Source organism: Engraulis encrasicolus, chromosome 3 (genome assembly GCF_034702125.1).
Source record: "Engraulis encrasicolus isolate BLACKSEA-1 chromosome 3, IST_EnEncr_1.0, whole genome shotgun sequence".
In the NCBI taxonomy this organism is placed as follows: domain Eukaryota; kingdom Metazoa; phylum Chordata; class Actinopteri; order Clupeiformes; family Engraulidae; genus Engraulis; species Engraulis encrasicolus.
Genome location: NC_085859.1, coordinates 31,087,189 through 31,107,826, shown reverse-complemented (window position 1 = coordinate 31,107,826; position 20,638 = coordinate 31,087,189). Strand labels below are relative to the sequence as shown.

Genomic DNA, 20,638 nt, shown 5'->3' with positions numbered 1-20,638 from the left:
ATCCTACATAGCCTACTGTACCTTGAAGAATGGACTCGTGATTTAGTTAGTAGACTCAGTCTAAGCTTTCAGGCTAAGCTTTATTATAACAAGCTCTAAAATTATACATAATAGCCTAATCACATTTTATCAATTCACGTAGCCTGTGCACAGTTCAATATATTGTAAACCTTTTTAATTTTTGTCATTTGCCTGAAAAATGTGAACATAGAAATAAATGTACCTAATTTAGAAACAACACATAGATTTAGGCTATTTATTCCTATTTGAATCACAAGTACATCATGCTTAATACTAGTACCACTCTCTTTCAGCTATGCTTCTATGCTGTCAAAAAAGTCACATACAAATTTGTACCACAAGAGTGCGCCAGAGATCTACTCTGCAGTCACCGTCTGCCTGTTTCAGTAGGAATTGTCACTCTATCTTCCCCACTGTTTTTGCCATTGCAAATAATGTGACATTCTACATCTGCTATACTATCACTCATGCAAAAAGATATTGAACATAAATCATACTGGTTGATTGAAATTTTCAGCAAATATGAAACATACACTACACTAACAAATATATCTGAGTTAGTTGAGGATGATGATTCTGCCGTCTCGAGGTCCTTGCCTTGTGTCTTTGTCAATTACTCCATTGTTACATCCGGGTCTGTGTGTCCTCATCATTAATCCTATTTGGCTGCTATAAACAGCTTAGCGCTCTAATGAGATGCAGATATTAAACTTTCTCACAACAGCTTCAGGCAGAATGTAACTAAACATGACAGAGACTGTCAGAGATATATTCAGGGATTAAATGCCCTTTATAAGCTTGACGTGTCACCAGCGTTCTGCCCACTTTAGTACACTGTATTATCTCTTTTGCACATAGAGAAAGTACCACGGTGAACCCATTGACCTGCCTGTTGCTGCTATCCCTTTTATGCTGAAATATTATCCCATGTACCCATCAATATATATATTTTTTAATAATTTTCCTTTTTAAAGTACAATATTGTCCCAGGTAGTGCAAAAAAATTAAAAGGACTATTTTTTTCACTGGAAAGTTGTATCATATACATAGCATTATTTATTGGAACTACAGCAGGCTCTACGTGTAGTTGTGACTTTGCTCTCTTTTGTCCCCATACATGTCTGTCTTTCCAGGTCTCCACCAGAGGCTTGCTGCTGCCATCATGCTAACTGCATCTGTTGTGGTAGTAGAAGCAGGGAGTGTCACTCCAGTCTATAGTCTAGTCTATAGGCTACCTTGTAACATATTTGGGACAAGGCTTTCTTTTTACCCATCTGTCTTCTCCAGGCTGCTACTGCCATCTCTGACCCTTTTCTCTGTCCTCCCTGGTCCTCCTCCCCCGGTGATGTAATGTTCCCATCATGCTAACAGCATCTGTGGTGCTAGTAGCAGGGCGTGCCCCTTCCCTCTCCCCCTCTCCATCTCCCTCTCCATCCCAACTAGCATCCCATCATTTCTCTCTCTGTGTATTAACGTATATGGTAAAAGGCTTTTTTCCCCACCTGTACCCGCCTGTCTTCTGTAGTCTAGAGGCATACTGCTGCCATCATGCTATCAGAAGCAGGGAGTGCCCACCATTCCCTCTCACCCTTTCCCTCTCTCCTTTCTCCTCTCCTTCCCTATAGCATCCCATTATTTCTCTCTGTTAGATGTTACGAGGCTTTTTTTTCTACCCGTACCTGCCCGTCTTCTCCAGAGGCAAACTGCTGCCATCATGCTATCAGTAGCAGGGAGTGCCCCTTCCCTCTCTCCTCTCTCCCCCCGTTAGCATCTCCATCAGCAGCCTCTGTCTGCTCTGCACTCCTCAGACAGCATGAGGCAGCCATGGCAGCAGGGAGGAAGGCACTTACTGTACGAATGCATATGGCCCCTGCTCATCTCAACGGCCCTTTAAAATGCATTTAAAAACCCATACTATGCCCTTCCCCCATCTCCCCTGCCAGCCAGCCAGCCAGCCATACACACCCAGCCAGCCTTTTGCATCTTCACACCACCACTCACTCCGCCATCCTTTATTCATTTATTCCCCCTCCTCCTCCTCCTCCTCCTCCTCTCCACCCCACCCCTCTCACTGCAGTGCCTGTGAATCCACTGCAGTCTCTCCTCTCCACACAATGGCAGAGCGCTGTAACAAAGAAGCCCTTTGTCACGTATCATCTTCTCCACAGAGAGTAAATAATAGACTTTCCCCCCCTGCGACACAATCTATGCAAAACATGCATTTTTTTGGTAATGTTTCAGACTGCCCGTTTCACACACTCTCAAGAACAAGAGCGTTGCTGAATTCCCGACGCTCAAAAGGGGAGAGGAGATGACATGGCTGCCACCATAAGACACACGCACATAAGGCTCGTGGCAACGCCCTGCTTCTCTCTCTCTCTCTCTCTCTCTCTCTCTCTCTCTCTCTCTCTCTCTCTCTCTCTCTCTCTCTCTCTCTCTGTGTCAGTGAGTCTACAGGGACGAGGATGCAGAATAGGGAGCGTGCAGCTAGCTAGCTAGCAAGTGCTCATTGGTGATTTATTGAAGGCTGTGTGTGTGCAGTGCATGGTAGCGGCTGTCCTGCCCAGCCCAGTCAGAAGCCAAGGGAGGAGAGAAGAAGGGATGAGAAAAGAAGAGGAGGGAAGGGGAGGGAAGAGGAGGGGAGGAAAGGGAAGGGAGGGGGGCATTAAAGGACTAGCGCTCGCTAGCAGATGACTCAGCACAATGGTGGAGGGGGGGGGGGGGGGGGTCTTCTGTACTGGAGCAAACATCCTATAGTGAGTCAAATAGAGGCCACCTGAATCACTGCTGGAGAATGGAGCAGGAAGATGGTGTGGGGTGTTAGAGATGAAGTCAGAGAGGGAGAGGGGAAGAGACAGACAGAAAGAGAACGAGAAAGAGAAAGAGATAGCTGCCCCACCCCCCATTAAAAGCACTCAAGACAAGACAAGAGCTAGAGGAAGATGCCATGTATGATAGGGATGATAACGCCAAATATGTCTGATTCAGTTTGACAGTTCCCAGTCTAATACAATAAATAAATAAATGCTGTGAAAAAAGCCCTAGGAGGGCAGAGACCACTATGTGACTTTGCACCCTCCTGCACCCACTTGAACAATAAGACAATACAACATGCTGCTTACAATGCTTTTACTCTCACCACTTTTGTATATACGGTAACTATTATTATTATTATTACTGTTCATATTGCTTCTGTCACTCGTATTATTATTATTATTATTGTAATGTCTTCCATTCTATTTTTATCTTATCTTTTTTTCTACATGTTAAATGTTCAATGTTAAATGTTTGCATTTATTATTGATCACTTATTGTTACCAGTCCATCACTGTTGCCTGTCCTGTCTTGCACTTTATGTCAGTCTGTAAAATGTCAGTCCTGTGTGTATGTCTATGTCTTTGCATGAAATAGAGAGAGAAACGTAATTTCATTTTCCTTGCATGACTTATGCATATGAAGAACGTGGCAATAAAAGCTAACTTGACTTGGCCAAACAAATTCTACCAAAAACATTCATACAGCACCTATTCATCCATCAAAACAAGCTGAAAGTTTGTATTTATAGGGATAATAAGACAACATTACTGATTCAGTTTGACATGTCATAAACCATACTATAAATACATCTATGTTGCAAGAAGCACTAGGATGCAGCACTAAACAAACAAACATCTCACCAAAACACACATTCAGCTCCTAGTCAGACGTCAATACGCATAAACGGCAAAACGTGTGCCATGTGCATTACGCCCTTTTTAAGGGGAAAACATTGGGGGGAAAGCCAATGCAAATCAATTGGTGGTGTTGGAAAAGAATAAACGAAAAACAACGACCTGTAGACTAGCATTGCTCACGCTCATCATGCCGAAAACGTGTTGTGTTGCTGGCTGTTAAAATAATATAGCCAAACAGCCGTGGTTGACGCATGGACTGTGTTCATTTAGGCTAGCTGATGTAGCATGTAAGTTAATGAGACATTCGGTTTGTTTTCCCCCAAAAAGGGGCGTGACACACATTCACAAGCAAAGTACCTGGATGGCCGCTCATGCGTATACAAACAGAAGAAAAGCAAGGTCTGATTAAACAATCTGATGATGGCACACCACAAATTGGTGATAACTGTGGGAGGGACTCGAGGAATTTCTCAAGGTGACACTGGCAGAAGTGAACAGTGACAACTGGGGGGTGACGTGACCTTTTAAATTTTTTACCACACCAGGCCGAAAATGCAAATGCAGAAATACAAATGTATGCAAACGTGTGTCACACTAGTGTAGAGCTCGGTGTACTGCCACGGCTCAACCAAATGAGCTGGATGGAGATATGATAATCACTATATAAGCTGTTGCTGCGTCATGGATAAAAAATACTCTCCAGTCAGATTATACTGCACGCTAATGCTGCGCACACTCTCTCTCTACCCCAACAATTAAAATCGATGTGCTGCACTCCTCTTTCTCTTATGGCGGCTTGACAAGACTCACTGTTAAGACCCACTTTTACACACACCCATTTCAGTCTGCATGCATCCCTTCCCTTCCCTTCCCTACCCATCTCCGCCACCACCACTACCACCATCACACCAGGAACACAGTGCTGTGCTGTTGCCGTACAAATGTGCAGTCTCATCCAGCACAGGGAGATTTAATAAAAGCTCGGTTGTGGGGTGGAATTCGATCCTTGGGACAGCACTCTGGATATTCCCCCCTCCCTTCCCTCGCTCTCTCCTTTCCCTGGGGGAGAGGTTGGGCTGGTGGACGGGGATGGGAGGGGTTGGTGGGTATGTCTGTGTGTGTGTGTGTGTGTGTGTGTGTGTGTGTGTGTGTGTGTGTGTGTGTGTGTGTGTGTGTGTGTGTGTGTGTGTGTGTGTGTGTGTGTGTGTGTGTGTGTGTGTGTGTGCGTGCGCATGTGTGTGTGTGGTGCGTGGGAGGAGGGAGTGGGGGTAGCTTGCACATGCTCAGTCACAGCCCCAGTTGTTGAGTTGAGAGCAGCACCTGCTCCTCTGGCTAAAGCCTGCATGCACGGCACGGCCCCACCCTAAACCATGACTACGAGAGCTGCAGACAGAAAAAGCTTTCAGCGTGCACACACACAGACACAAGCGCGTACGCACACATACACACACATGCTTACGCACACACATACATGCATACAATACGCGCGCACATACACACACACACATACATGCACGCATACGCGCGCACACACACACACACACACACACTAGATACATTTATCAGTTCATAAACCTACACATACGTACAGGACCGCACACACACACACACACACACACACACACACACACACACACACACACACACACACACACACACACACACACACACACACACACACACACACACACACACACACAAGCCAATATTCCCATTTAATGAATGCCATGGACTGTTTGACACAGAACTTCATGTAAAGCAAATATCAAAAATCCATTTTAATGTTGTCAGCACAAAAAAATGGATTCATGTAAAAAAAATATTTAAGACACTGTAGGATTTGACTTTCCTGTAATAGGTTATTTTCCCTGAAATCCTTGGTATCTTCAACACCTGACACTGGTTGTTTACGGCCGTTGACACAGCATTTAAGCTAATTTTAAGGCATGTTTGAGCATGTGTAAGCAAACCCTGCATGGGCTATATTGTCAAATGATCTGTTATACAAGAAGACAGACAACACAGCACAACCAGTTGAGCAGCCGCAAAAAACACAGTTGTTCATGACCGCACCGTTTTGCCTGTGAAGAAAAAAAAATCACTACCCATCCCCCCATCCCCTTCTTCCTTTGCCTTCTCTCTCTCTCTCTCTCTCTCTCTCTCTCTCTCTCTCTCTCTCTCTCTCTCTCTCTCTCTTCCCTCCTCTTGGTTCCTTCCTCTCCATGCCGGATATTCTGGAGACTGAGTAGGATGGAGGATGGATCTGGAAATTAATGAGTTCTTTCCCAAAACGCCATAAGAGCCATTTTACTGTAATGCCCCTTTTTTTGCAAATCTGTTTATTGAACTTGATCTGAAGGTAGCTGTTGGGGGAAATTGGAACGGGGTTGATGTTATCTGATCTACCCCCCCCCCCCCCCCCTTCCTCAATTCAAACAACAAGACAATGGTTCTGTTCATATTTACTGAGAGGCACAATATGAAGCACCATGCCATTTTTGAAAATGGATGTAGCTCTTAAAATGCCATACGAGGGGGGAGGATGCTGCTGCTATTGCTGCTGCTGCTGCTGCTGCTGCTGCTGACGGGGCTGGAGGAGGAAAAAGCCTCCTAATGTTGGGCCTCAGGGGATGCCTGCCTCCATACGGGAATGAAGCAGCCCAGACCTCACATTAGTATTCACACAAAGTCAAGGAGGGGCTCCATCTCTCAATCAATACACCACCCACCACAGAGACGAGCAAGAGAGAGAGAGAGAGAGAGAGAGCGGCTGCCTTGTAATTCATCCATCCCCCATCTACCCATCCTTACACCATATCAATACACACTGAGAAGAGAGAGAGACACACAGAGAGGAAGGGAGTGAGGCAGAGAGAAAGTGAGAGATCTATCCATCCCCCACCGCCTCAGCACCATATCACTACTTCATATAGTGGGAGCTTGTTTCCGTAATCACAGAACAAGACACAGGACAAGGGGGAAAGACGGGTGTTTTTTTCTGTCTGCAGCTTGATGTGTTTCCTCATTCCCGATAGAGTCATTTCCATAATGCAGACATCCTCCTTCGACTTCGACGTCTGTCAGTGTCAGTTCTGTTCACTGTCAGACATGGCTAGCCTAGCACCACTGTGACCACCAGCACTCCTGTCTCTGTCTCTGTCTGCCGGGCTGCAGTGCCTGCAATCCCAAGTCCGAGGAGGACTCCCCACCACACCCTCTCCCCCCCCCACACACACACACATTGCCGTAGCAGCCTGAACTAAATTATTCATACCCCTGCCAAAAAAGCACAGGCACTGCAGCAAAATGCTGAATCAAAGCAGGAAGTCAGATGCTGCTAAGCCTCCAGGGGGGCCTTGAGGGTATGTGAGCAGACAGGACAGGACAGACCACCCTCCTAGCGTGTTAGCTTTGTCTCCCGCTTTGGTACATGTTACATTGATAAGTGACATGCTTTCGATGAGTGCACACATAGCATAACCTACATAGTGATAGGGGAGGGGTTTTTAGAACACTGGATTAGCTGTTGGGTATACATATACAGAAGTCTTGTGCTTTGTCTTCTCGTTTGGTCTCGTTTGATGGTAGCCTACATACATGTTACTGATGAGTGATGAGTGAGATGCTTTCATTTGACTATAAATGTGTGCTGTTTGCACTGTAGACATACATGGCAATATATCAATCTAGGGGTTTGGTATTTGAATCCGAAATTTGATATGTACCAAAATCTTGTGCTTTGTCTCCTGGTTTGGTCTGGTGTAGTACATTACATCGATAAGTGGGATTCTTCCAATTAATAGGCTACATATGTTAGTCTGATTATCATCGACTCTCAAATCTCTTCGAGACTTTGTCTGACCAAGTGCATAACAAATAACGTTTCCCAAACAGCATGGTTGACCCGCCTCCCTAGGGTTGCTACTGGTTGACTGGTGTCTGACAAACTGGGTGGAGTTCCCGATTTTTCAGGAGATCAGAAACAATATTGACATTGCTCTTGGACTGACTAGAAGCAACGCAGAAGGTGTTGCGTCACTAGGAGGGCGTGGCCTGGCTAACATATGTATTGCTTACATTGTAGCTTAGGCCTACATATAGTCACCATATACGTAGGCCTATCTGTATAGGGAAGTGGTGGGTTTATTTGGAACACTGAATGAGATGTTTGATGATTTGATGATACATTTGGACTGGTCAGACACTTGTGCTTGGTCCCCTGGTTTGGTACATATTACAGTACAGTGAGTACACATTGACAAGTGGGATGCTTTCAATGAGTGTACACACACCGTATGTGTTGTTTACACTGTCACCAATATAATGATAATGTTTGTATAGGGAGGTGGTTTTTGGATCACTGGATCAGACCTTTCATATGTACCAAAATCTTTGTTTTGGTATGGTATATGTTACATTGATCGGCGGGATGCTTTCAATGTCTGAATTGCTTACGTTGCCTACATAGTACAATGTATCTAGGACAGTCGTGTGTTGATCAGACATGTGCAGACATTTTGTGCTTTGTTTCCTTGTTTAACCAGCTGTACGTGTTGCATGGATGGTTGAGATGCTTTTGGTCAAAGTGTAGATATCTGAGCCTGTCATTCACATTGTACATCATAGTGAAAATAAATTGCATTGTATACTATTGAAGTCTGTTCTGTTCTGTTCTGTTCTGTTCTGTTCTATTCTATTATGCTGTGTTCTATATTCTGAATATCATCAGCAGGAACACACGATCAGATATTTGACACTGAAAGAGAAATCTGATATTTTGAGCCTTCACCAAAAGCCTGTGGTTTTGGGGTTGAAACCAGAACAGTTCTTCCGTCTTCCCAAGCAAATTTTTGAAGGTCCCTATGGTACGGTATCTGACTACGCCAATGTGTGAACAGTCCCTTTGTTTGCCATGCACGCAGTCTCTCATCACATACCAAAGCTCATTGTTTCCTGTAGTGTGCACTCATTCAAGTTGGGCACATCATGGGGACTATTGCCAAAACAAAATCTTCATTATAGAGTCCATTATCAGATGCTAAGCACTACAGTATATGATATAGGCCCTACTGCAGTATGGTTGGACTAGGACAGAAATAAGATATGGGCATTTGTGCCCATACAGTCCCCTGTAAAGTCTGGTCCGTTCTCTAAGAAAAGAAAAAAAAAATTCAACAGTATCTGCCCCTGAGAACGGCGAGTCCACCAGGAAATGGCCCGTATGCCACATTACCAGTCCAGACCTGAACTACTGTATAATGTAGTAGTATGCAAGATTATTATACACATACATTTGACCTGAATTCGAAGACACTTCATGTGGAACACTTGGACTGGAAGGGCACAACAGCAGCTGTTGGAACCCCTGCTACTCATTTACCAGTTAACACTGGGAGGGTTTTTGTTGTTGGGGAGGAGGGGGTGGGGGTGGTCGGGATGGGGTTGTGGTGGTGGGGTTGGGAGGTTGGGGCAGCAGGGGGTTGATGTCACAGATGCCTGCTCTTGGCCCTTCCAGGCCCTCCATGCCAACTGTGCCAGAGAGGGCAGGCGGGCAGGAGGGCAGGCAGTTGGGAGGGCAGGCAGGCAGGCAGGCAGGCAGGCGGGCGGTGTCATTATCACACCATTCCTTCGTGGACGTGCTATTAATAAAACACGCTGTCTCCTTCCCCCTGACCTGCTTCCAAAAGAGCCACCACCACGTCCACGATGATGCCTGCCTGCCTGGCTGGCCTGGCCTGGGGCCCCCTTCTGCAGATATGGAAAGCCCCCCTTCCCTCTCCCTTCCCTGTCCTGTATACATATACACCGTGAGTGAGTGAGTGTCCCCGTTTCCAGGCAGGCGTGATCGCCCCTCTGCAGTGTTTGGAAACATCTCACCCCACAGTCAGCCAGTCCATGTGTTGATGCTGAGGGGGTGGGGGAGCTCCAGTGAGCGAACGGGGAATGATCTCCTGTCATCTTCTGTGGATGGACTACATACCATGGGAATCTTTTTCCCCTGTCAGTATCCCCATAGTTGCTGACTCATCCTTCCATCCATCCATCCATCCATCCATCCATCCATCTGAGCATTTTCTTTGAGCCATACAGTATATTTTGGAGCTGAAGCCAAAAATGCTTCTATCTTGCCAGTGTTGTGTCAGTATCCCATAGTTGTTGACTCTTCCTTCCATCCATCCATCCATACATCCATCCAAGCATTTCCTTTGAGCAATATCTTTTGGAGCTGAAGCCCAAAATGATTATAACTTGCCAGTGTTGTGTCAGTATGAGCGACCCGTTGTCGTTGTTGAGCTAAGCTTCCAACCCATGAAAACGCACTTCAGTAACATCCCTCTGGGTTAAGGTTTGGACTGTGTGTTAACAGCTTATTGGTCGCTCATCTAGACATAAAAACGGTACACAGGTTTGCTATATTTTATACCAGTCAGTGTAGTGTAATGACAATACTGAACGTATTGTGGTTCAGACAGTCTCATGGGGGACACTTGCTTTCAGAGCATTACATGTGTCTCATTGACATACACATCAAGGGATATATTACACAACTAAGTTTGAGCATATGGCAGAAGATTGGTATGATAACTCGGATATGACATCATCTCTTTAGACATGTTTTGACACGTTGGCCTACATGACTCCTGATGGTAATCATTAACAGTAGGCCCTATAATAAACAAACAAGTACAACTGACAGAAGTAGTAGTAAAACGCCATTCATACTATCCCGTGCCTGTGAAGTTTGGACTGAATGTTGTATGAACTCTGTACTGTATGGCCAGTTAACTGACCCTGTGACTGGTAATCTCCTGTGCCTGTGGATCAAGAGGCTTGCCGAGTTCAGCATAACTGGCTTCTGTTGGGAAGAAAACAAAGCTTGGGGGCCTAAGCTCACTGCTTTTGCAGGGTGCGCCAGCAAACGGATCAACGGGGAAAATAGCCAAGGACATCTGCTGCCACATAGCCTATTTCTTATTCATAAAAGAGGTACCCTAGAATATGTCAACACTGTAGCTCGCAGATCATCTTGCAAAGCAGGTTGTGTGTCATTCACCAGCACGTCCCTTTCAGGGCGTCTGCCCATTGCCAGTGGACACATGAAAACTGACTGCCTCGGATATTACTACTTATTGTAGACTACATGCATAAGGAGAAAAAAAACATGGAACGAGCCGAGGAAAAACCGGCAGACCACATGATCTTAAGTCCTACTGTACCCGGGGAAAACAGGAGTTCTTTTCTCAACTACCCATACCTTCTGCCATGTCACCAATGATACTTGGGCTGATAACAAAGATGTTGTGTAGTTTAATTTCCTTGTCATCATGATCAAACTGTAAAATATCATCAAGGAAGCGAACTGCGCAGAAGTACAACGAGTAATTAGTCTGTTCGTTGGTGGCTTGACTGACAGAGGTGCAGAGCCAATAACATCACTTTGACTAATTTTCCAACTGGTCGAGGCTCTGCTGAAAGCCGGGCATGTTGCGCATCAGCCAACTGAAGACGCGCTTTAGGTGCGCGTCATTGGAGAGGCGGGTGTACCCAAGTGTACTAATAAGGGAAGCCGCTTGCCGCGCCTTAAACGAAGAAAGGAAAGACATTTTAGTTCACCTAACGTTCCGACACCTAACCAAAAATGAGGGAAATTGTGCATCTCCAGGCCGGACAGTGCGGTAACCAGATTGGTGCCAAGGTCAGTAACACATTCTGTTGTCTTGAATTCGAAGTGGAATCCATTTTCTCGAATGAATGAAAAATCTGGTCATGGTTGTTGTAGGCGGTGTGATGACCTGTAGAAGCCGTTCATTTCTCCGGCATAAAATGTCAGGATCCACGTCTTGCATTGTGTCTCAGCGAGAGCAGATTTTTGAACACCGTCTAGATTCAATGTTTCGAATTGAATGGCTTAGCTGCCATTAATCATTTTAAAATTACATTTATTTAAAAATATATATATATGTATTGCCTAAAATCAATTGCGATTAATTGATATTCTGTATATATGCTGCGAGTTGTTCATATTTTTCTTGATATGGGATTCATATTTTTCGTCCTAAAAATAATGTTCCTCCTTGAACAATGCCAGTGCAGTGCGGCAAAAGGGGAAGTCTAGCCATTGACCCAATTTTGGGAAATTGTATATGGCGTCCCCATCCTAAATCATTTATATATTTGGTCATCTTTACTAATCATGTCGCCCAGATTATTAAAAAAAAAAACTAGAGGTAAAGTTATATGATGAAGAATGTAAACGTATGTATTTTTTCAGGGAAATGTGTTACATAAAGGCCTGTTGAGTCGCTAGATCTACTGCTGTTGCGCTAATGGCGCCAGTGGCGGATGTAGGTAGTGCCGGTTGGCTGTGACGTTGACATGCAATGCATTTTGAAATGGTAAAGCGCGTGGATTTCAGCCAACCAGTGAGCCTGCCGCGCGCGCCATGGTGCAGAAGGGGGCTGGGGTCGATTTCGCGCTCTTGCTCTCAAACGTTAGCCATCCGCCAATGATCTGGCGTAGAGTAGTTTAAAACATGTCAGGAATGTTCTCTGTTGGTTTCAAACGAATGCAACATTCTTGCCATAACTATAGTCTCATGCAAGGCCTAGGTAATAGGATTCCTTCAAGATTTCCCTTCCTGTTGAGGTGGCTATATTGTTTATGTTAATGTTTGAATCATTATCTTGCCACAAGTACTTACTACTTTAAGCCTACATTGCCACTTCAAATGACCTTTGTTTTTCCTTTCAGTTCTGGGAAGTCATCAGTGACGAGCATGGCATCGACCCAACTGGAACTTACCACGGCGACAGTGATCTCCAGCTGGACAGGATTAATGTCTACTACAACGAAGCCTCAGGTATGGAGGCGTTTTACGAGCTTCAATTTCATCCCCAGTTTAGTTCACCATAAAATTGTCATTTGTAAATGAATTTGAACTTCAATAACTTTTTTCATCCTGCTCCTGTAAAAGGTGGCAAATACGTGCCCCGTGCTGTGCTGGTGGACTTGGAGCCTGGAACCATGGACTCTGTGAGGTCAGGACCTTTCGGACAGGTCTTTAGGCCAGACAACTTTGTCTTCGGTATGCTTTTTCATTCAATTTTTTCCCATATCAGCTGAAAGCCTTACAATAACATGTTGTGTGGAATTCTAATCTTATTTTTCTCCTCCTTTTGCCTGTTTTTGTAGGTCAGAGTGGTGCGGGAAACAACTGGGCCAAGGGCCACTACACAGAAGGAGCTGAGCTGGTGGACTCCGTGCTGGATGTGGTGAGGAAAGAGGCCGAGAGCTGCGACTGCCTTCAGGGCTTCCAGCTCACCCACTCCCTGGGCGGCGGTACCGGCTCCGGCATGGGCACCCTGCTCATCAGCAAGATCCGTGAGGAGTACCCCGACCGTATCATGAACACCTTCAGCGTTGTGCCCTCCCCCAAAGTGTCGGACACAGTCGTCGAGCCCTACAACGCCACACTGTCCGTGCACCAGCTCGTAGAAAACACAGATGAGACCTACTGCATCGACAACGAAGCACTGTACGACATCTGCTTCCGCACCCTCAAACTCACAACTCCCTCATACGGTGACCTCAACCACCTGGTCTCCGCCACCATGAGCGGTGTCACCACCTGCCTCAGGTTCCCCGGACAGCTGAACGCCGACCTCCGCAAACTGGCCGTCAACATGGTTCCCTTCCCCCGTCTGCACTTCTTCATGCCCGGCTTCGCTCCCCTCACCAGCAGGGGCAGCCAGCAGTACCGCTCCCTCACCGTGCCCGAGCTGACCCAGCAGATGTTCGACGCCAAGAACATGATGGCTGCCTGCGACCCCCGCCATGGCCGCTACCTCACAGTCGCCGCCATCTTCCGTGGTCGCATGTCCATGAAGGAAGTGGACGAGCAGATGCTCAACGTGCAGAACAAGAACAGCAGCTACTTCGTGGAATGGATCCCCAACAACGTCAAGACCGCCGTCTGCGACATTCCCCCACGTGGCCTCAAGATGGCCGCCACCTTCATCGGCAACAGCACCGCCATCCAGGAGCTCTTCAAGCGCATCTCCGAGCAGTTCACCGCCATGTTCCGTCGCAAGGCTTTCCTCCACTGGTACACGGGAGAGGGCATGGACGAGATGGAGTTCACCGAGGCCGAGAGCAACATGAACGACCTGGTGTCCGAGTACCAGCAGTACCAGGACGCCACCGCAGAGGAGGAGGGCGAGTTCGAGGAAGAGGAGGGCGATGCTGAGCTGGCCTAAATGTTCTCTGTGTATATATGTTGTCGTCTACCCCAGGCTGTACAATTCACTGACCTGTCGATTCCTTTCCAAAGTCCAGTATTTGTTCTGTTTTTATTTTTGTCTCTTGCTTTTCTCATTCCTGTCTGTACAGAAACAAGTCATTAAATAAGGTTTTCTTACTTGGAAGTGTTTCTCTGTGCATCCGTCAAAAATGAGTCCATACTTAAATGTAAGAAAATGGGTCTACGCTGGGTACAAAAGATTTGAACAGAACAATGTTGGCCAGACCTACACAACATTTGGCATGCATAAACCCAGGAGGTAATAACTGAGTGGTTACTACTACTAAGTAGTGATACATAAGCATATTTGTAATTGGCTATGGAGTTGCCGTAGTGGGTACTGAACAGTAGTGCCACTTCCTCTTGAACTACGCCAACTAAGCCTTATGTAAGGACTGCGTGGAAGTGCTTCCTGTAACGTGATCCTGGTCACATGAGTTACTATGTGGCAGGTTGGCAAAAAAACGCTAATCTGGCAGATGACTGGGCCAGCTGTCTTGTGAAAGTGTTCAAGAGGTTGCCTTAGATTTTATTTTAGAAAGTTATTTGGCTATAAATCAACAGTGTATTAGCTGTCAAGCAGTAGATCGATACATTGTAGTAGAACAAGAATCCAAGGCAGTGAAGTAGGCTACTTTGTTACAGCTGTCATGCATAGTAGTGTCCACCAGAGGGTGCTATCTGTTAAATTAAGTGACTACAAGTTGGTTCTGCCAAGGGCACTGTGTGATGGGTTTTAAAAACCAACAATGAAGTGGCCTGTTGATAAACTTGTCTTTTATTCACCAGTATTTATCGCCATGAATTTCAAGCGCACATATTGACAATTTATGTTAAAAATAAAATGCCTCCCTTTTCATTATGCATATATACAAAGTACAATGCGATTTAAGATCATGAAGGTCCATTCCCATATCAATATGCCATCTTGAAGCGGATTGACTGATTAGGTTCCCAATCTGTTTTTCAATAAACTCACAACAGTTCAATGGGTATTGGGTTATATTGTCACTTCTTGTGACAATTAAGTTTGACAAAAAGGGAAATCTTACACAGTGGCTCTTTAATGGAAAATCAAAACGTTGACCTTACATGTTGCATGATGTGCAAGATTTTTTATTTCCAGAATGCTATAGTATATGCACAATGTTGCAATCAACAAATTATACACCTTAATTTGCCTTTTTCGCAATTAAGGCAAGTTCCGTTTTGAATGCGGTTTCAGGAAGAAAACCATAGAAAACAGTGGCGTGAATGTTTATGTCTGTGATACCGAATGCAACTTGTGCCTGCTTCGAAAGCATTGAATCAAAGGTGTCAGAGAGAAGTGTCATGAGTCATGAGGCAAAAGTCAGCCCTGCCATGGTAAATGCCGGCAAAGGTCATTTAAAAGGGCCCTATGTCTATATTTTCCCTAGGGCCCCCAAATGCGTAGAACTGCTACTGAAAAGATACATATTCAGACAAGGACACAAAAATGTCACTTGTAAAAAAATATACTCTTGCCAACAACTCATTCCAAAGCATTGTTGGTAAAACAGTCTTTCTATAAAAGTAGTGGATGATATAGAACAAGTTTTTAGGCCGGTCGTCTTTTCCAAATGAAGTAGGTCATGATGCCTGTGATTAACAGTAGCAAAGTCCAATAGCATACTCTTTTCACTTGGCCTTCCAAACTCTGCTTCTCTCCAAAGCGAGATATGAAACCAGCCTGAAAGCAGAAAGAAGGTGACATGTTAGAGCATGAATCGAAATCCATCCGTGTATTTGATACTGACTGTTACACATCCTGGTTACGCTATATTTTACTGGTACTGTTACATTAGTTAACTTTAGTTAGGTGCAGTGTTATAAACTATGTAACAACATATAACATTATGTACTCGCACTGGGTTAAGGTTAGGTATGTACCGTGTAAGTACATAATATTACATTTTGAACTAGAAGCACTCAGAGAGCGCAGACCTCCGCCAAGGAAGCTGCTTGATAGAACATTTGAATATGTTACACCCTAAGTCTTTCTGTCATCTTTTTGTGGAGTCTCCGCAATTCAATTTGTGGTCACTAGGGGCGTCTAGATATATAGGCCAGCAACGGTGAAAAATCTTTTTAAAAGTTCTGGTTCCGTTTCTTGATCCTAATCACTACCAGAATTTCATCACTTGTTCCTTGGGTCATTACTAACAACTCCACAACGTTTCGTTCAAGTCAGTTGATTAGTTTTTGAGTTATCCTGCTGACAGAATCTTTTTTAAAAAAGTCCTGGTTCCGGTTTGTGATCCGGATCACCACCAGAATTTAATCACTTGTTCCTTGGGTCATTATCAACAACTCCACAAACTTTCGTCCAAATCCGTTGATTAGTTTTTGAGTTATGCTGCTGACAAACAAACAGACAGACAAACAAACAGACAAACCAACGCGACCAAAAACATTACCTCCTTGGCGGAGGTAAATATGTAGATACACGTATAGACACTGTTAAATGAAATGTTACCCTCATCCTTTAGCAGACAACCTTTTCCATAGTCATTTACAGTGTATAGGGGCATGACACAATGTATAGACAGACACAGATGACACATCCTGGAACGCCCGTGGAGTTATGGGAAGTGTCTAACTCGGGCATGTGCCGCCACATGCACAGACTGAACTAACTACCATATGGTGTTTTTTTGTTTGCAAACTCTTGTCTACAGTACTGACACAATCAGATTACCTCCAACCAGGTTGTCACATGTACAAGTACAGACCATCCGAACTATAAAATGTATCATAGAGTTAACATAGTTTAACTAAGATAATTCAAAATGAAAGTGTGTGGTGGGACAAACATTAGTGTGTGTGTGTGTGTGTGTGTGTGTGTGTGTGTGTGTGTGTGTGTGATATACTTGAAACATACTGCATTACTTCCTGCTTTGTTTTCATACTGTGCCACCCAGTGTCTCCACAGACAGCCATACATGCCACCTGACTTAAAGTCTACGGCTGGGATCAGGTTTCACTCAGTCAGTTAGAGTGTTAGCCCAAATGATAGACTAAAATAAAGCAAGAGAGGCCACATCTTGCACAAAATGATTTTTCTACTGTCTATTACGTCAGGGGCACCGCCAGAAATTTTGGGCCCCATTTTGGGCCTGCTTAAGGGCCCCTGTCAGTGCTGTCAGTGCTTGGACCCTTAGAATCTGTAACACCTTTCCCCCCTAGCGGCACCCATGCATTACAGAGATGTGTTTACTGCGTGTGCTTGCAGTGTGCCACCTGACCAGGCTGACTTACCCATCCACCGTGCTCCCTGATCTCTGGGATGATGTTGCGCTCCACGTAGGCCCCCACGCACTCCTTGAGCCTGGGCAACACGACCTCCATGCCCTTGTCGCGACAGTGCAGGGCCATCTGGCCGGCCAGCACGTAGACGGACAACACGGCGCTCCAGGCCAGGTCCCTGCGGCGGCCCCCGGGGGCCATGGGCCCAAAGTGCTCGTCCAGCATGGCCGTCAGCATGGGGCAGGCCGTCCGCTCCGTCACGTCCTGGAAGACGCGCGGCCAGCGCCGGAAGAAGATAGGGAAGCGGGCCAGCAGCTCGTCCCCAGCGTGCCGCAGGGCCTTGGACGTGGGGCTGGGCGCCGGGGGCAGGTACGCGCCGGGCTCGGACGTCACGTACTCCAGGTAGTCGTGGGCCATCACGAAGGCCTCCCGCACCAGGGGGTCGGGGTTGTTCAGGCCTTGCCCACCGGAGGGCTCATCTGATTGAGTCATAGTGAGTTCAGCAAGTGTTCTGCCTCTTCAGCGGCAGTTGGTATGCTGGGGCATGACTGGGTGTGGAGGTGGGAGGGTTCAGCAAGTGTCCAGAACAAAGCTTTAAATTACAGGTACATTTCAAATCATGTAGTCATCGAGTCTCTGTAACACACAAAGAATAAATTAACAGTAGATTGTTGAGGTGTCACCCCTGGTGTTTGAATATGAAATGCTGCAAAACTGACACAGCATTTCTGTTTTGTGCATGTTTGTCAACAACTGGTGGCCACTGCAATAAGAAAGTGAAAGTAAATTCACCCAGTTGTATCCTACATTTTACTCTTGTCACAAAAGCCTATAATCAATCATTCTTGACACTCACCACACTCAGTGGACAAAGTACAGCGAACACATTAAGGATTAAACTGGTTACTTTCCCTCCACAGGTCTTGGTGGTCGCTGTGTGATCTGTGGTTCACTACGCTTGTGTCAATCGTGCGCACGTTTGTCCAGCTCAGGCAGACTAAATTTAGCACGCATACTCAATGCAAACTGACACTAACCTCCTAAGTACCCACAGTGGTCGCTGTTACTATGTATCTCACATTAGTCCTGCCACCGAGCTAAATATAAAATGCAATAAACCATATATTTCACACACAGTCATAATAGCCAAGAAAGTGCTGTAGATATTGCGCGAAGATCCACGGGAACTCACCTCAATCCGGTGATGTGTGCGTCTGTTACAGCTGTTACTTTTCGGATTCCTATACATTAATTTTATATAAACTATTATATACTATTCCATGATTCAAATTTATCCCTTAATCCACTTATGACGTTTTCTTAAACCTACAGAAGAAGCCGTGCTGTGAGTGAGGAAAGGGAAGACGGAAGTTGGCAGAATATGCGTGAGCTCATGAGATCATGTTCAGTGTGGGTTGTAAAACTATATCTTAGCTTGGAAAACCATTAACTTCTTGGGAGACATTGTATCGTCGTCGCTCGCTGCGGTCGAGATCAAATATGTGGAAGTTTGACAGAACCAATGACACAGATATATGCATTTTTCTCGATAGCGCCTTTGCACAAGGCGGAAATACATTTGAATGACGACAGAGACTACACGTCAAATATCTGCGAAATGGTTTCGTTTGGTTGCACGTTTCAATGTAATGTATTGCGGTTTACTTCAGGGTATTAGGCCTACAAAGACCTGTGTCAATCCCTACACGAGTACGCTTTTTCGAAAGGAAGCAATAAAATCATGCTCACTGCGTAAAATCACCTCATTGAGTTCAGGGTGTAGCCTACGCGCCTTGGAGAGTCCTGACTCCTGAGGAGTTATTGAGGTCCTGGAATGCAGAGTGAATTGAAGGCTACATTTTTTATTTACACTGTAGCCTACATGTGTAAAGGCTAAATCATAGGTCACCCATTGGAATTGAAAAGTGATTTATCACAATCAATGTCGTTTCACTGTTTTATTAATAATAGCCTAATTGTGTTATGAATATGTAATATGTAATTAATATATACTATTGTGTCATTATTATTATTATTATTATTATTATTATTATTATTATTAATAATAATAATAATACTAATAATGATAATAAAAGTTGAAGGGATATTATATAATACTGATATAATATAATATAGGCTAATACAATATAATATAATATAATTTAATATAGTATAATAGTTTCACAGATATAATAATATAACGTAAGAGTTTCACTGACAACGGAACAGGGATTCACAAAGTATTATTTATTTAGCTTTGAATTGTCAATATCAACCCAATATAACCCATTTTGATCATTCAGATCATAAATCAACAATATTTGTTCAGTGTTGTTTGTCAGCTGGGACACTGCTCAGGGACATAAATCAGTAGTCATGAGGCCATTAAGCTACACTGTCACTCGCTGCACCTGTTTGATGCCTGAGCCCTATTGTGACCAAGGGGAAATCACAGGAACATAAATAATGGTAAGGCTGCCATTACAAATTACAAATAGAAGGGACACACTGCTTTGTTTTCAGGGGAATATCTATGTAACCGTTTATGTGAGTTAAACAGCTTTTCCTGATAGCAAAGGGACGTTGAAACGGCAGCAATTATCGTCGAATCAACGCCCTCAAATCAACACACTTTTGCTAGCTGGGTTGTCACTAATCCAGCTTTTTGGACAGAATTTGTCTCATCAACCACTGCTGTCCCAACATATTGGCCTGTAGGGCTATCCCTGCCACCTTGACCCTTGATCCTTAAAGTGAAGTGAAGTGAAATTAAGTGAAAGCCCAACTGGCAAACTCTTGTCATTATGACAATGCACTCCACAGCACACAAGTGCACACTGCACATAACGAAATTGCATTTATGCCTCACCTGTGCAAGGGGGCAGCCCTAAATGGCATCCGAAAGGGAGCCGTGCGGGACAGTATGCTCAGGGTACCTCAGTCTTGGAGGAGGATGGGGGTGACTCTCCCACCAACCTGGTGGATTGGGTGTCAAACCCGAACCCTAACCGCTTACCCATGACTGCCCATGATTAAATCACCTTAATCTGGGTCCACGATGGCCTTGCCTGAACTACTTCTCAGTGTCAATGGGTCCAACCAGTAAGCTTGTCTTCCAGTCCATCTTTTAGTACAATGAGAATGTTGGAGCTTCTGTTAAACCAACATTTGGTGTTTTTGCTTAAATCTTATAATAATGTTTACAAAATCATTTAGGTGGGTCATTGAGTTGTGATATACTCTAAGTTTTGAATATCCATGTATGGTTTAACACAAGTCTTCCTGTAGGGGCCTATGTAACATTACATGCACAAAACCATCAAACAGCATAAAGCAATACCGGTCTGTAGCCTATCATCGTTGTGCTTTGCGTTAA

At 44.8% G+C, this 20,638-nt stretch overlaps 2 protein-coding genes across 5 annotated transcripts; one reads left to right on the top strand and one right to left on the bottom strand.

The window, feature by feature from the left end:
• Window positions 1–11,266: 11,266 nt before the first annotated feature.
• Window positions 11,267–14,112, top strand: tubb2b (tubulin, beta 2b). The gene is made up of 4 exons (XM_063195206.1): window positions 11,267–11,391; window positions 12,447–12,555; window positions 12,670–12,780; window positions 12,888–14,112. Exons 1-4 carry the CDS (start codon window positions 11,335–11,337, stop codon window positions 13,949–13,951), a joined length of 1,341 nt encoding a protein of 446 aa, XP_063051276.1. The 5' UTR covers window positions 11,267–11,334; the 3' UTR covers window positions 13,952–14,112.
• Window positions 14,113–15,043: 931 nt separating this feature from the next.
• bcl2l16 (BCL2 like 16) lies at window positions 15,044–19,069 on the bottom strand. 4 transcript variants are annotated; one of them, XM_063195209.1, is made up of 3 exons: window positions 19,025–19,069; window positions 17,275–17,898; window positions 15,044–15,706 (listed from the first exon to the last, which is right to left on the bottom strand). In XM_063195209.1, exons 2-3 carry the CDS (start codon window positions 17,752–17,754, stop codon window positions 15,575–15,577), a joined length of 612 nt encoding a protein of 203 aa, XP_063051279.1. In that variant the 5' UTR covers window positions 17,755–17,898; window positions 19,025–19,069; the 3' UTR covers window positions 15,044–15,574. The 4 variants fall into 4 exon arrangements, with proteins under 4 accessions (XP_063051279.1, XP_063051278.1, XP_063051277.1 ...); XM_063195208.1 differs by lacking the exon at window positions 19,025–19,069 and adding an exon at window positions 18,455–18,961; XM_063195207.1 differs by lacking the exon at window positions 19,025–19,069 and adding an exon at window positions 18,119–18,409.
• Window positions 19,070–20,638: the final 1,569 nt, after the last annotated feature.

What these genes read in the sequence shown, in the direction of transcription:
- bcl2l16 (XM_063195209.1), bottom strand. Translation starts at nt 17,754, where the DNA reads ATGACTCAATCAGATGAGCCCTCCGGTGGGCAAGGCCTGAACAACCCC. An exon ending in TCAGGGAGCACGGTGGATGG is followed by an intron (nt 15,707 to 17,274) that starts GTAAGTCAGCCT and finishes TTCTGCTTTCAG; the next exon opens with GCTGGTTTCATATCTCGCTT.
- tubb2b (XM_063195206.1), top strand. Translation starts at nt 11,335, where the DNA reads ATGAGGGAAATTGTGCATCTCCAGGCCGGACAGTGCGGTAACCAGATT. An exon ending in GTAACCAGATTGGTGCCAAG is followed by an intron (nt 11,392 to 12,446) that starts GTCAGTAACACA and finishes TTTTCCTTTCAG; the next exon opens with TTCTGGGAAGTCATCAGTGA. An exon ending in CTACTACAACGAAGCCTCAG is followed by an intron (nt 12,556 to 12,669) that starts GTATGGAGGCGT and finishes CTCCTGTAAAAG; the next exon opens with GTGGCAAATACGTGCCCCGT.